Genomic DNA, 16,121 nt, shown 5'->3' with positions numbered 1-16,121 from the left:
TGCTTTACAGGATGCCAGCGGATGCATAGATGTAGAAGAAGATGCTCCTACTCCAGGCCAGTTGGCGAATGGATGTAGAGAGGGAAGATGCTGGGTATCATATGTAAACCACTGCCACAGTGCGACCATCTTCCCTACCCGGCCTGCCTGTAATTGCTATGGCCTCGTAAGAGATTACCTCCTGTGTGCAAACAAAATGGGGTAGGCACCCGCCGCCACAACGCCTACAGTAGTCACTGCTGATGCTGCTGCATTGAGTAATTCCATTGGAACCCTGCATATCCCTCAATCACATAAATTGTGCCACATGTCACAGTAAGCTGCACATGCTATTTGCACCTCCTTTGCTGTTGTTTCATAATGACAAAATTATCTCGTGCAGTTTTGTGCACGTGTTTTCCCGCCCAATTCCACTCACACAATGAGGCTATCATGCAAGGAGGAGAGTGTCGACAGAGACTTGAATGCCCATTAGAAAACAGAGAACAAGTTCAGAGATTACGAGGACGGCCTCACTCCCACCTCACGCGCATCAGCAATACAGGAAAACGCCAAAACAGGGCCAAAGTGTCGAAAGCTATGCAACCGCACATGACAAGACCCTGCGCCAAACTTCGAGAAGCTGGAAAGATAAAGGCAGAGTTTTCAGGCAAGGAAAGCCACTGAACAATATTCCTTTCAGTGTGTAACAACCGCAACTAAGCAATGCTTCCACCAGCTACATGTTAGTGAAGTTGGTACTGAAACAGAACTTTCCTACGGCAGTCAAAAAAGGGGATAGTTAACTACAAAGCTGTAAGGGCGGAGCGAGGTTACTAAAACAAACTACGTACAAAAGAAGAATTGGCACTACAACAGTAAGAAAAAAGGAGGGAAGCCCAAACTGAATAGGCTGAACAAAAAGCAAAAAAAAAAACATGGATCTACATTATTCCTAAAAAGGAAACATCCCTAACCTCCCCAGCTTTTCCCTCCTGGCTTACCAGTGCTCCTTTCTTCCATTGGAACTACAGGGACAAGCCAGTGTGAAGACAATGCATTGCCAACAAACTAAGTACAAGGTCCCAGTATTAAAAGAGCTAACAATAAAAAAAAATCTTAGCAGTGTCATATATGGTAGCTAGCGCACATGAAAGTTGGCATTCCATGTAGCCGAGAACATGCAATGAAGACCTGACTAAATGCAAGAAAAAAAGTTTAATCTGGCCCCAGATTCTGTGGACGCTCAAAAGGCAGTCACATTCAGCACCTAACCTTTGACATCACAGCTGTCGACAATGTGACGCGGCCCAAGATCTTTGTGGTCAGTTTTAGCAGTACTAGTAAAGTGCATCGAAAATGTTCCAATACAAATGTAGGCCGCACTCTAATTTTTATTTTATTTTTTCACATATTTATCATTTTAAAAACTTGGCAGCCTTTTATTTGCTTTAGGGGAGGCCTACACCACATAATACTTCACAATACAAGCTGCCGCTCGATGTGGGACTCTATTACAAAAGCTAGAATTTGTTTCATCTATAACTGTCTGTCACTGCCTCAGGAGTCAGGGTTCTTCATGAGTTCCTCCCGCATGCTTGCCTATGAGACCCAAAAGTTGCACTCAGATCTGTACGCCCAGTCTAACACGATTGCACTGCCATCCACCCAGTCCCGAAGCCATTTCCAAGATCACAAGAAAAGCGAAGCGCACCCACCTCTTCGACAAAGTCCCCCTGCACATCGGGGTTGAGCTCCAGCAGAAGCCGCGTGGCCGCCTGGGCTCTCGGCTAAAGAAGAAATAGGACCAGTGATTCCCCCACACACACCCCTTGTTTTTCTGACGGGTTTTGTGAAAACCTGCATCAAATTTTTCCTTTTTTCTTTTTTATGTACGAAGCAGAATTTTGTTTAATAGCAATGGAAGAAGGGAACATACACGAAGCAATACATCATCAATGGCTGGCTTGTGATGGGAGAAACCATGACTTCAACACGAAAGAAAGTGCGATGAAAGGGTTGGCGTCAACGACACAAATAAATTAATCATGAATTCTGTTTCTACCTTGTCTATGCCTTCCCCCAGAAACTTAGATACCATCCTTTAAATTGAATTCCTGGGGAACTCTGAACAAGACAATGCAACACAAGCACCGTAACGCATCGAGACCCAAAAGACGTGCTGCCAAGGAACCCCCATTACCTTTCCAATGCTCTCACAGTCGAGGAAGAAGCTGGAAGGCAAAACAAGACTAGTTAGAACCTGCACCACTAAGCTTCCCCGAGGCGCTAGAAAGAAGGTTTCCAAAGGATGAGGACTCACTTGTTGCCCACGTCCTCAGCAGTGACCTTGTTTCCATCGATGATTGTGAAGGCCCCAACACCTGGGAACACAAGAGGTGGAGGCACGAGGCAGGTGCAAAACTAGTTCTGGGCTAACACCGCACGCAATGTGGGGAACAGACTGCACGCAATGTGGGGAACAGACTGCATAACTAGTCATGACTGGTGAGTAGTCATCCAAAGATGATAATGTACTATCGTGATAAATTGAAATACGAACAACAGAGCACATGGCTTTCAGTACATGCCCCGAATCCTGGCGATGGGCCGCGTATACACCGTGCAAACAAGTTACAAGAGTTTGCTTCCAACGTTGACATGGAAATACCGTCGTTCGGCGTGCGACTGTTTTGGTTTGTCTTGCCACCACGTTTGGCACCCGCTCCTGCAAGCATTATATTTGTTGCTACGATGAGTGAAAACTTGACTGATTGATTGTAGGGTTTAAAGCACCGATGCAGCGCAGACGATGAGGCGTACCGTAGTGGAGGGCTCGGGATTAATGTTGACCACCCGGGATATTTAACGTGCACCGAAATCTCGTACACACGGGCACTTTTGCTTTTCGCCTCCATCAGAAAAACGGCCACCGCGGCCGGGAATCGAACCCGCGACCTCGTGCTCAGCAGCGCAACGCCTTAGCCACTGAGCCACCGCAGCGGGTCCGATGAGTGAAAACTGCACATGCAGCTATATTCCTTTATTTTTCATTTCATGCCAAGCACTCAACGGACAACGGACATTCGACAGTCTTTCCATATCAAGGTTGGTCACAAACTCTCGTTACTTGTTTGCACTGCGCATACGCGGCCCGTTGTAAGGATGCGTGGCATGTACTGAAAGCCACGTGCTTCGTTGTTTGTATTTCAATTTATCACGGTATTACTTAAAGCAATGTGCCGGTCACGACTCATTTGTTACTTTAATGTGGTCAACGCTTTTCTGCACAGTAAACCACATGGTGTATGAAAATGACCAGTCAAAAACTACTTCACTATGAAGTCTTGCTTATGTAGCAAAAGAAAAAAAAAAGGCTGACATTTTTCTTGCCAACACTGAAAATGACAAGTGAGAAGGTTCAAGAAACGGAAGCACGATCAGATGAAATGTATCAGACCCATGTACTCCTTTATTTTTTATCAGGTTGTTACCGATGCCAAATTACGGGACACTTTATACTGTATTTTCACGCGTATAACCCGCACTAAAAGTGCGAAAATTTCATTAACAAAGTTGGAGTGCGGGTAATATGCGGGGTTTTGCCTTTAGTGCAGCTTCACCACAATGCACGTTGCATCGTGAAGATGACCCTGTGAGGACTGCGGCTCAAGTGATAGCTCTAGCAAGAGCAGTGACACTGAGTGAATTGCGACTTTTGCCTTGAAGTCAGTGTATTCTACTTGCTAAATATACGCTTTTCTCTGTCTACATAGTACGTGATGTGTTGCTCGAGCAGTAGGTTTGGTGCAGCCTATATGCGAGGATTTTTTTTTCTTTTCCGGCAGGCTGAAAGGGGGGTGCGGATTATTTGTAGGGGCGGGTTATACGCGCGAAAATACGGTATGCAATGTGGTCTACTTCAACTTAGCTGATGACTTGGTGTGAAGCATTATTTAATTGCCACTCCTACTTCTTTTTCCCACACTAAACCGGTGGTCCTGAGCTTTCACGCTTTGCAGCTTTGTGGAGTCACTAGACTAAGCAGTGCACCTAGAAAGGCAAACCACATTCAAGAAACTCGCAGTGCCTAACCTTGTACGCTTGAGAGTTTCACAACACCCACAAAAACTTTCGAGTGTTCAAGCTTTCCACTTTCAGGGGGTCTTCTTGCCAAGTGGTGAGTGCACTCAACGCTGCTTACAATGGTAAACATTCAGCCCTCATTCTATAGCCGAATGGCTGACTGCAAAGCTATAAAATTTTCACCTCTAAAAAAAAAAGAGCCTCCAGAGGGGTCAAATGGCAGGTCAGCTAAGCTTCTAGGGAACATAGCGGGGAGGTTGAGTTGTGGCTGAACCTATAATATTCTGCTCAACTGAGCCTGACCTGCCGGGTCTCTGTGAAATAATGAAATCTTGAGAACTGGCACTGTCAGGATCTGTAGACAACAAGTACAGTGCCCCCTTCCCCATGCCCTTCAAGTTTTCTCAGATAAGAAAGCTGATCTCTGGCTTTGCAAAACTGAAAGGGTGTCCCACCATGTTGTGAACAAGCATGTTACCCTCCTTTCTGCCAACACTTTTTTTATTTTTTTCATTGAACGTTGATCACATAACTGCCACAATAGCGCTAAAGAGAGCTCAGAAAAAAAAAAAAAACATTGCAGGAGGCCACCTAGGAGCAGTTTAGTTACAAGAAGACACGTAAAGGCACTGCGACTTACATAACACATTTATGCAGCGATGATTTTAACAGTTTCACCTCATCTGCACCTATTTCATCTTCTGTTTTTCTGTACTTGAAAGAAAGCTGCCCTATTAAACAAACGAGTTTTAAAAGGGTCAGCCTGCATGCTCTAAATGCTTGAAATCGACCATGCAGCTGTCCTTTTATTTGGAAGTCACACAGCTACGATGGAGTGTACGGTGAGGCAGCCCCCTTCACAGATGTGTTGCCAACTACAGGGTTTTACGACAAAGTGAAACCACAAAGTCAGCATCAGAAAAGGCAAAGTTCCCTAAGTGCAAAAAGGTAGTAATCCCCTACTAGCAGCTAAAGATAGACTGAAGAAAAGAGAATCATATGTGCATGAGCTTTGAGACCATGCAGTGAGACAGGCAGGCTCGCAACTGCCAAGAGGAAGGGATACCAGGCAGGATGATGCTCTTCAGGGCCTCGGTGCCCGTGGCAGTGGCGTTGATGAGGCACACGTGCGCAGACTCCAGGGCCGCCTGGCCATGGTCGCCCCACAGCCTGCATGGGCAGACAAGTACAGAGGGGTGCGAAGGGAGGCTTTCAGCGAGGCTGGGTGGAAAACTGAATTATTGGCTGCAACATGGATTGAAGGCGGGCCAGTTGGTACGCAACTCAGAGCCCTGTCTGTGTGCCCTTTCTGTAGTCCCGTTTCCCACGCTGTTTTATAACTCAATTGAATTATTGGGCAAATGTGACAAAAAAAAATGCCTTTGGCCACCAAACGACGCTGCTTGCTTGGCGAGCTGAATCTGAAGGCACAGCTCCCAAAGATGACGGCATTCCACAGCGGATGACAGGAGCAAACACACAAACCCATCGTCTTACCAAGATCAGTTGTTCTGCCAGCGACCGGCCACTAGTGAGTTGCGTGAAAGTTGCGGCATAGTTGCTTTAATTATTGTTAAACAAAGTGAAGCAACAGTAAGAGAACCAGCGGGTTGTGGTCGCCTCAAACAGAGCGTGACCACCTGTTCCTTTTCTGAAGGAAGATAACTGCAGCGATAAGCTTTACAAGTCGATGGGTGCGTGACAGTGTATTTTTGCCCCTTAGAGTGTTGAAGCTCTGTCCCTCTGTTGATGCCCTGATGCGCAGTCCCTGTCGTGTATCTTTCTCTGTCCTTGTCTTTTTTTGCGCTGTTTTGCCTAGAGTTAGCGCCCGCGGTTTCGGTAGGTACTCCTTTATAAACGCTGCGTCTTCAAATAGCTAGTACTCAAGGCGCATTGATTGAAAGACGAATAAATTTACCTCATTACTGTTTACTATTTACGTTCTCGTGTTTATATTTAAACCAAGTGAAAGCCAAAATAAACTGACTTGCACTTGATTTTTCAGCCGCCTGCAGAACACTGCAGGATACCTTCCAGGAGAACGTTCTGGGTATACCGTTCGCTACTTTAGTTCTTTTTTCCGTATCATACGGGCACAAGTCAATGCTAGAAAAATGGGAGTGCAATAATATACGTAACTATGGCACGTTAAACCCCGAATAGAATATTCAAATTTATTCCCGTCATAGCACGAACACAAGCGCAACTATGCTGATGTGCTCTTCAGGCTAGCGCATAGCACATGGACCGAACATGCCAGCATACCCTACTCGGGATTTCCAAGTCCTTTCCGAATATTCAGTCACGTTATTTAGCAAAAACCGGCCGAAAACAGACGGGTCACTGAACAATCACGGTGCTCATTGCGCACCCGACTCGGGTGTCAGAAGCCAAGTAAGCAAACGTGGGCTCGCGCAGTTACCTCAGCTGCCTGTCGTACTTCTTGCTCTTCTCGGTCTCGGCATATTTGGCGTTCATTTGAACAGTGCCTTCCATGTGCATGGCAGCCAGCTTCGCAATCCGATGCTCGCGCCCGGTCCGCCTTGACGCCGGCGTTGCGACCGTAGCGACTGCCGATCGGAGCGACACCTGTAAACATCGCTTTCAATGCGAAAACTACGAAAATTGTAGACTGCCTTTTCTTTCTTTTTTTTAAGTTTGTGTTTATTTATCGCGATGTTTTTTTTTTTACGTGCACAGGAGTCTTACGCGCACGGGAGTTTTACGTGCGTGGGTGATGTTGCAACGTTGTAACCTGTTGCAATCAGTCCTTGTTTCCAGCTGTCAGGCGCATGTTAGACAGGAATGAGTAGGCGTAAGAGCGTGATTTCTGTGGCTTTGCTTTAAATCACATCAAAATGTGTCTGAACAGGATGTGTTGTTATTCTAGTGGACCGGCTTCTCAAGCCTAACCATCGCCCGAACTGCCCGAACGCAAGTTCTTGAAAAAAAAAAAAAAAAAAGAGCATTGCGTGCCTAAGAACACCACACACGATTGAATGACGAACTCTTTCAGCAAGCCTCGAATCGAGGCAGATTAGTAAAAAGCGGTGCAAGGCAGTGAGCGCCGCTGACAAAAAAAAAGTAGCAAGGCTGTTTTGCGCCCACGTGTTTCAGCGAGTCTTCTGTCAGACTTGTTAACCACGTGTGCGCCTACGCCCTGGCTGTGCTGTGCTGTGGCGTTGTGGCCACGTTTGTCAGGCGCACTTTATATTTTCATACGCGTTGAAGCTCGATCGTTTCGGCACGCGGACTGCTGAACCAGGTTTTCAGAGTTGGGGAACTAAGTGCTGGCACGCCTCTAAAGTAGAAGACGCAGTTTTAAATGCGCTACTCTCGACTAGTTCACTGAAATTTGACCCCAAATACAGAGCTACATGTGGCTGGTTGGTCCTCATCGCATTCCATGGACCACTTGCTTCGAGTTCTCTAACTGTGGCTTTGCCTACTGGACTGGCGGTGCGATCGGAAACTTGTTCATACCAACACAGCAGTGAAGCCGAAATATTCGTCAATGGGGCAAACCAAGAGAGTGACCGCTGGTAATGTGCGCAAAGCTGCGGTATTCCTAGACCCCACTTTATAATCTACAACTACAACTACAAGGGACCCAGAACGAACAGCAACTACACCATAGAGAAAGAAATTTTTATTTCTCTATGACTACACTGCCAGCCAACCGAGCTCTAATGTATCAAAAACAACAGAGGTTTATTTTATGTCACACATGCGATACTATTCCTAACGAACTTTGAGGCCTTCATTGTGTTCCATCTGGCCACGTCAATTTGTTCACCCCCACCCCACCATAAACCAGTTTTGTCTTTGGTTTGGATTCTTCCAGAACAGCTTTGTCCAACTGCTGCGCACGCTCCTCCGCTTCAAATGACCATGTTTACGTTCACGTTACCCAGCTATGCGTTGGACTTCCCTCACAATATACAAAGTGCGTTTTTACAATAGCAATCCTGCATAAAAAGGGACTTTAACTGCACAAATAGTAAACAAATCTGGTTCCATTGTAAGTTGCCCTTGCACACACACAGCAAAGTTAATGACTGGATGCAGTGCAGAACAGATACCCAAAAGCCAGCCATAGGGTTCAAACTTTGTGAGCCTTCAAGAGAGCATAGCGAAATTTCGAAGGGTGCCAAACGCTAACTTTGCTTTTATAACACTTTAATCTTTTTATAAATGTTCATGTACGAACAGGCACTCCACAATAGGTACTCAGCTTGATAACGTGCACACGGTTGGTTGCTGCAGATACTTACCATTCAAATCGAGCACCAGTAATGAGTGCAGCGCTACTTCTATCATTCGCCCACCATGGAAAAAGTGCCCTGGACAATATAGTGTTCCAAGAAGAAGCCAAGAGTCCACTGTTCCTTTTCTATGCATTTATTCACCGCTCGAGTACATGCAGTTTCTATTTCCGTGTGCATCTCTTTGCAAGGCCCACAACGCAGGGGGCTGTGTAGATACGCCACCTGTAGTACTGCCTGGGCATCAAAGCCGTTGGTGCACAGTTGATGGTTTCTGGAATACAAAAAGCCACAGTTATCACATCAGTGCACGAAAGGCCACTTAAACTTGTCTAGCCTTGCCCACATGCAAGCCAGGGAAGAAATTGCACACGTTCTTTGCCTCCTAACACTGCATATGATGGCATTCACAGCACTGGCTGGCAGACAGAGGCCTCCGCCAGCGGCTTGCAACCACTCCTACACTGCTTCAGCAGAACGCATTTTTTTGGCTTACAAAATTTACAACCAAATCACTCCACCTGGTCTTCACCGTTTGTGAAATCCGTGCGGTGCACATTGTTTCGTAGTAGTGAAAGCCGATTCAAAGAAAGCTCCGTCCACTTTTCTCTTTTCTAGATCTCAGAGTTATGTGTGAAATTTAAGGGACTAGTTAAAGGGACAGACAACTGATTTTTGTCGCGTATATGTTCTCTAGCTCGTATGAAAGCCAGCGTTTTATATAGCCAGATAACCACAAGCGATTTCTAAACAAACTGGCGGAAATAATTTTAATTTGGCAGCAAACTTCCTGAAATCGGAAAGGTGGCGGTTCGTAGTGTCGAAACTTGACACTACAATATGTGTCCCTGTCACGTGACCTGCAAACTTAGCAGCTACTGTAACTGCTGAAACGTTTATTTTCGTATTGAAAACTTCTTAAAACAAGTATTTGTACAAAGTTAAATTGCATATGTATTTCTAAACATTATTCTAAAATTTTTAAAGACACGCCGCCCGCCGTCGCTGGGTGCCTCTCAGTGTGGCTAACTGAGCCTCCATGCCCAGAATCAACGGCAGCGTTCAGTAAACAGACCCAGCGAAGGAGCTTTGACGATTCTGCCTGAGTCAGGGGCGTTTGTTCTGCCAAAATATTTGATTTCAGTTTCCAAATACGCCAACGGCAGCTTAAAAAAAAAAAAAAAAGAAACGTCGCGCCCGGGGAGAATCGAACTTCCCGCCTCCACAACGTGAAGCCAGATTCTACCTATCGTCTATCCCAACAGATGGCGCATTCGTGCAAAATAGACTGTTGCATTAAAAAAACACACAAAGAAAGAGGAAAGCCTTAGATTCAAACTTTTTTAGCTGGGAACAAGTTTTTAAATATCGTTTTTTATTTCGCATACAGACAAAAGTATGTTGCCGAGCTACTCTATGTCATGGTTGCCAGCATTAGTTTTGGGAGGGACACATACGGCCCGCAGATCAAAAAATTCGATTTAAAAAGTTCTGTGGCGTTATCAGCAAAACCGTTTCTCGTCAAGGTGCTTTAAGTGATGCCCTTTCATTTGGGATAGAGAATATATACTCGACAAAAATCGGTTGTCTGTCCCTTTAAGTACCATCCTACCTTTTTTGTTTTTGATGCCCTAGGTTAGAAGGGCAGCTCACTTGGTGAGAGTGAGGAGCAATAGGGAAAAAGATGCTTTCCTCTTCACAGCTGGCGATTTTTGATGCGCAAAAAATGCTTTGTGCCCACATTACATAGATTTGTTACTGGTATTTGTTACTCAATAAGATATGTAGAATTCTTTGTCACTTTTGTAATTAGTTCATCGGAGAGCTGCTGTTCCATATTTGAATGCCCCTACTAATGCCATTGCCAAGAACGTGCCTTTAACAATTGCCAAACATTGGCACCCTCCCAGCTGTTGCCGCCTTGTTTACCAGAGCAGTTGCAATTAGTGTACATACAAAACAGTGCATACCCAAACAAGCCCTGCATTCATTTCGTCATAGTCATGCTTTCCCCACACTGTCCACAGTCTCCAACATCATGTCGTAACTGAGACCATGTTGTCATCCTTCACTCACTGGCATACCACGCTTTACACACACACTTGCACATGCAAAAAGAGGGAAGCACACTAACTGGGGGTCATCAAAGCTAGCTATGTGGGGGCTAGTTAGTCATTTGACGTGGTGAAAAGGAACGTGCAAAAATACAGGACGGAAGGAAGGAGGACACGACACAAGACACGATTTTCATCATGTCAAATGACCAACTGGCCCCCCAGATAGCTTTGATGAGCCTCATTTCTGGTACACAGGGCTCTTTCCATTGTTTTCACACTTCACCTGACATGCTCCGCACTGTGTTGTGTCTTCCTTCCTTTCGTCCCATCTTTTTTAGCACATTCCTTTTCATCACTTGATGAACACTGAAGCTTGCACCAGATGTCAGCACAAAGGGCGCCTACTGGCATCACTTTGCTCCAGCAAGACTCAAAACAGGCACTTGTATACACAAGAGTAAGCTACCCCGCCAAAGCTAACACGTTATAAGGAAGCCCGCCCCTGCTGTATCGTGGTCATCGTGTACTGCTCTCAATCACCCTTCCAACTGCCCCTCTCACATTAATCTCATTCCCTGAATCCCCTTCGCCATGCGCGAAGCTCGCTTTTCCCTTCTTGCACTTCCTCACCTGCACTGGTCCACCAAGGGGGGAGATTGATGCAGTGCGCCACTTCGGCCAAGAACGATGGCAGCTGCTGGCCATGGCTTAGGAGTCCCTGCCGCTAACTCGCGTTTTCAGCAGTGCTGTTTCCCGAACTCTGTGCACCAGAAAAGAACGACTATGACAGCCAGTGCTATATATATTGCCGTAAAGGAAGTAGCTGGTATACTGAAGAAAAAATTTCTTATGAATCAAGCACATGCACAAATGACCACAGTCCCAGTCAAAATAGCACAGCCTCATGCAGTCGGCAATTTTTTGAGGTGAAGGGCAGGATTTGCCTAAGTTGACATGGCTTAGGGACAACAACATGGCTAAGTGCAAATATGGGGGATAATGCCAACTGGAAGTGATCGGTTTGCTTTTCAACAGTCTCCCATCTAACCCCATCTGAAGCCAAAACTGACGCCATAGGAAGTGACAGCGCCACAGGTAGTTGACCCCTGCAATAAACCACCATTTCAAGGCCATTCTGACATAGTGGGGACGGCTGGGTAGTAGGTTAGCACCAACAGGTGCTGCTTGTTACTTAACACTGTAATACACTAGATTCAGTTTGTGCGCACTCCACACTTTGAAGGACATAATTGACGAGAGTATTTAAATCAAGCACGGAAGCATTTAATCACAGAACACAAGACAAACAAGCTCAATTCTAAGCCTCAAAGCAAAGCGTGATGCAAGCCTTGTTCGCTCCACACCAAAGCAGCTCGCATCTTTCTACAGAGAGGATCTGCAAATGCACACGAACCAACCGGAGATGATGACAGGCCTTGCACAAAAGCAGAGCATGCAGAGGGCATCTTTTCTACGCAACTGTTTCGAAATCTCACTTTCTTTTCTCTTTCTACAGCCCCGCCAAATGCTGCAGTTCACAACCAAGCACAACAGCAGCACGGCACACTGGACTGAGTTGACACCAACTCTCTCACCCCTATCACAAATTTGTGCAAGCTACGACCACCACTGGTGCATGACATGCCTGCAAGAAAACATAAAGATGCAACCACAAATGCATTCTGGCTTTTTTTTTTTCTGCCCAGACTCCTCCCTTCACTTTAAACGCCCGGCGCAATCAGCCTGCAAGTCAGCTGACACCACGCACTGTATGAACATCAAAACGTGGTTCAGCACACTGCTTGTACAAGGGCAAGAGAGTTGTGCAAGCAAGTTGGAAGAGTTGGACGGTCACCTCAGAATAGTGTGGAAAACAGCAAGAACACAATGAAGGGAAACAAAAACCCGCTTTCACATAACTTTCTGACCATGAAGGCCGCAGCACCCTCAGTGAATGCGTCAAAAAAAAAAAAAAAAAGAAAAGAAAATGCAAACATTTCCCACATTGCCAACAGAACTGAACAAAAGCTCTTTTTGATCGCAGTCCTGGACACTTTCCTCTGCACACGTAAAGCAGTTAACTGGTTCTCTAGCCTGTCGCAAGTGGACCTCTCCGATCTATCCAAGATTGCAAATATTTAATCATTTATTAAAGATTATGTACTCCTCTCCCTTCAATTCAGGGAGTTGTGTGCATGCTTTTCCAATGTTGTGGCACAAAAACTGTGGCAGGTGTTAAGGTAGGAATAACAACGTGCTAAGCTCAATCTGACCTAAAAGCGTGAGGCCACCGGCTAGTTAGTAATCCACAAGCTTCACAGTGCGAAAACAGACAGGGACAACAAGAAGAGGGACTGGAAGGGGTGCCTGTTTGTCGTCCCTCTTCTTGTTGTCTCCGTTCATTTTTACACTCTCTACCTGAAATTGGCTTCAAGAGTGAGCATGGAGCAGCTTGCGCAGAGTGCAGCATGAACAGTGTACCAAATGAACGTGAATGTAATGAACGTCCCACTGTCCAGCAGCAAGTCGTACATAGGAGACTGGGCCATGCATTAATGACCACCTGCGCGAGCATCCCACTTTCCCTCAAGATGTTTTAGCAGAGCAATCTGGAAACGTATTGCAAAAAGCACGGTTGCTCTCCAAACTTTGATTGTGCCTCGGTTGTGAGCAGATACCCTGACCAACGCTCCCAGAAAGTTTTGATTGATTTGATTGATGGGTTTAACGCGCCGAAGCAACACAGGAGTGGAGGGCTCCGGATTAATTTTGACCACCTGGGGATCTTTATCGTGCGCCGAAATCTCGTACACACGGGTGTTTTTGCTTTTCACCTCCATCAGAAAAGCGGCCGCCGCTCAGAAAAGCGGCCGCCGCTGCCGGGAATCGAACCCGCGACCTCGTGCTCAGCAGCACAACGCCTTAGCCACTGATCCACCGCGGCGGGTCCCCAGGAACTTTTGGAAGCGTTCACAATCTTGTGTTAGCATGCCATCAATCACACTGCGTGCGAAAGAGATAAGTGGCTGTCGTGGGTGATGCCACTGATTAGCAATGATATTCCTACCATGCCATTTTCATTTGTTTTTACTATGCATTTGTGCTCCTCTACTGCCCTTTATATTTCGCTTTTTTTTTTCAATTAAATTTAGTTGTAAGGCAGCGCCCGTCTTTGTTTTACTCATGTCCTGCTCATTGCGTTGTTTTCTTCACAAAGTGAATGCGTTCTGTCCAAAGTGCAATCTCTGTGAGGTGGAAAGAGATCACTGCTGATTTTGACAGTAAAAAAAAGGAAAGGAATACCACCGTACTTTCACGCGTATAACCCCCACCAAAAACGCAAAAATTTCAGGGGTGAAGTAGAGGTGCGGATTATACGCGAGGTATTTCCTTCGGTGCAGCTTCACCGCAATTCACATTGGGCCGTGATGCCCCTACACCAGTAGTAGCGAAAAGCCAGTGTTATCCCATTGACGGTGCTTGTTTCACACACACAGCTCAACAATATACCCACCTGAAAAAATGTATGCAGCTAGTCATCTAGTTACGTAGTCAGATGGTAAGTTCTTCTGCATAAACAAATGTGTAATGTTGCTTGAGTAGTACAACTGGTCCATTCTCTCATGTATAAAATATGTGGGCAATACGCGGGGATATTGTTTTTTTATTCGTCGACGGGAAGTGGGGGTGCGGTTATATGCAGGGGCAAGTTATATGCGCGAAAATGCGGCACTAAGCACAGATATTTTCAAGGTAATTAGGTTTTGTGAAGCTCTTTCTGAACATAATATTATGGTGGTCAACTGAAGCCAAAAGCAGTCAAGGACTGAGACTGCAGCAGCAACCACATGCACACACTATTCATGCACAACGTATTACAATACAGCCCTCAAAGGCCAGGGTCTGAAAGGCTTTTATCGCACAGAAATAAGAAATCCTCCTTAATAATGGAGCAATGCATCAAAGTCTGCCGCCACACACACTTACATTTACATCACAACAGCCACAATGTTGAGTATAGTAGTACCTACAGAAACGCATATTTCATGCATTGACAGCACAATAGAGTTGGGGACCAGCTCCCTCTCAAACATTACCATGCCACGTCTTTCTCAACACAGGAGTGGAGTCAGCTTTCAAACTCTGACATGTATTGCTAAGAGCTAGAACGTACTTTGACTTTTCCACATTGGAAATTATTTATTTTTCTGTTTCACTGCCACCTGACATATTGCTGCGAGTCTTAGGCTTTTACATTTAAAACGTACCTCGATCCTATATTTAAACTGCAAAAAAGAGCCTTGCGTATTATCACCTTTTCCCAGTTCCACACTCCCACTGAAATATTGTTTCGTGACCTTCAGATCTTGCCTCTAAAGCTTCTTTCCGAAATGAAAATTGCAATTACTGTGAATAAGATCCTGCATAATAATCGGGGCATAACCAGCGGTCGAATGAAATGTAAGTGCACAACAGCTTGGACGACAGTGATGCCACAAACACATGATTAAGGTAACTGACAGCACAGTAGGCCAAAAGTGCTCATGCTAAGCAACGCAGACCTGTCTGTCTGTACCACTGTGAAGCACCTGCTGCAGTGGAGTGCTCCACACTAATCACGACCTCTAGCAAAAGAGCAAAGAAGGGGGCAGTGCTAAATCTTGACTGACATCCGTAGTTATTCCTGAATTTAGCCTTTGCCAGAAATGCAGCTGCCAACAGCTGAAACTGAACAAACAACCCATTCTCCTGAATGCAACAACTGTGGTATGCGTTGTCACAATGCAAGAACCACAAACAGCAGCATGTCTGAACACTCACAAACTATAGAAGCAAAACGCACACTGCAAAAAGCGATAGGGGATAGGATAGGTAAACTGGAGCACTTCCCTAGTTTGTGCTTCGAAGAATTCATCTTCAACCCAGTTAACCGGCCAATCAAAAGCAGCTCCATTCACTCTGCACCAACAATTTAACCTTTTCTGAAGCTATTCCAGTACATCCTTTGGCAAGGACTGTGTGTCAGAGAAGTGACATAAGTTGCTTGAATTACAACAGCAGGTTCAGCAAATAATTTAGGCGACAATCCAGCCACAACTGCAGAGTTTACTTTGCTCAGTCTACTCATGGTGAACCCAGACAACTGCAGGTTTTGCAGGCATCGTCGCATCACCTTTCCCTAGAATTTCATGCGTAATGAACGCCACAATTGTCTGGCATAGCAGACAAGACTGAACTTGCAGAAAACGGCAGTTTGCGCATGCTTCTGTTTCCATCTACATGCCTTGTGGTGTAAGGAGACTGCAACACAAGCTACGCGAGGCAGCACACGCATCCACAATGTTGGGCTGTTTCCCAACCTTTGCACTTTTCCTTTTTTCTTGCGATGTTTAACCACAGAGTGGCATGTTGACACCCCTTTTGAACGAGCCATAGAAGCCCTACTACATGAAAAATTGGTGTTGTAGCCACTTTGCACCCCCCCCCCCCCCCCACACACACACACAAAAAAAATCTAGCAACACGTAATGGCTAAAGGCACGGCTCCAAACAGCAATGGGCGTGCACCAGCAACCAGGCCCAGGCGTGCCTAGCATAAATCCTCACTCACATCTTTAGAGTCCCAGGAAAAAAAAAAGAATTCCGTCATGAGCCGATCAAATCTTTGACCGCTCATTAACTTTCCATTGCAGGTAATCCAAAGAAAAAGAAAAAAAAAAGATAAAACAATGGC

General features: G+C 45.6%; 1 protein-coding gene across 1 annotated transcript in view; it reads right to left on the bottom strand.

The window, feature by feature from the left end:
• The window catches only part of App-bp1 (Nedd8-activating enzyme E1 regulatory subunit APP-BP1), a 70,566-nt gene extending 63,915 nt beyond the window's left edge, over positions 1-6,651 (bottom strand). Inside the window, exons 1-5 of the mRNA XM_077697816.1 lie at positions 6,488-6,651; positions 5,132-5,235; positions 2,303-2,363; positions 2,183-2,213; positions 1,698-1,769 (exon numbers count right to left, since the gene is read on the bottom strand). Coding sequence (XP_077553942.1) covers positions 1,698-1,769; positions 2,183-2,213; positions 2,303-2,363; positions 5,132-5,235; positions 6,488-6,567 — 348 coding nt within the window. The 5' untranslated portion in view covers positions 6,568-6,651. The remainder of the gene's footprint in view (positions 1-1,697; positions 1,770-2,182; positions 2,214-2,302; positions 2,364-5,131; positions 5,236-6,487) is intronic.
• Positions 6,652-16,121: the final 9,470 nt, after the last annotated feature.

Source organism: Haemaphysalis longicornis, unplaced genomic scaffold, assembly GCF_048455015.1.
Source record: "Haemaphysalis longicornis isolate Haplotype H1 unplaced genomic scaffold, Haemaphysalis longicornis Haplotype H1 scaffold_2, whole genome shotgun sequence".
Lineage (NCBI taxonomy): Eukaryota > Metazoa > Arthropoda > Arachnida > Ixodida > Ixodidae > Haemaphysalis > Haemaphysalis longicornis.
This window is presented reverse-complemented; position numbering and strand designations above follow the sequence as displayed.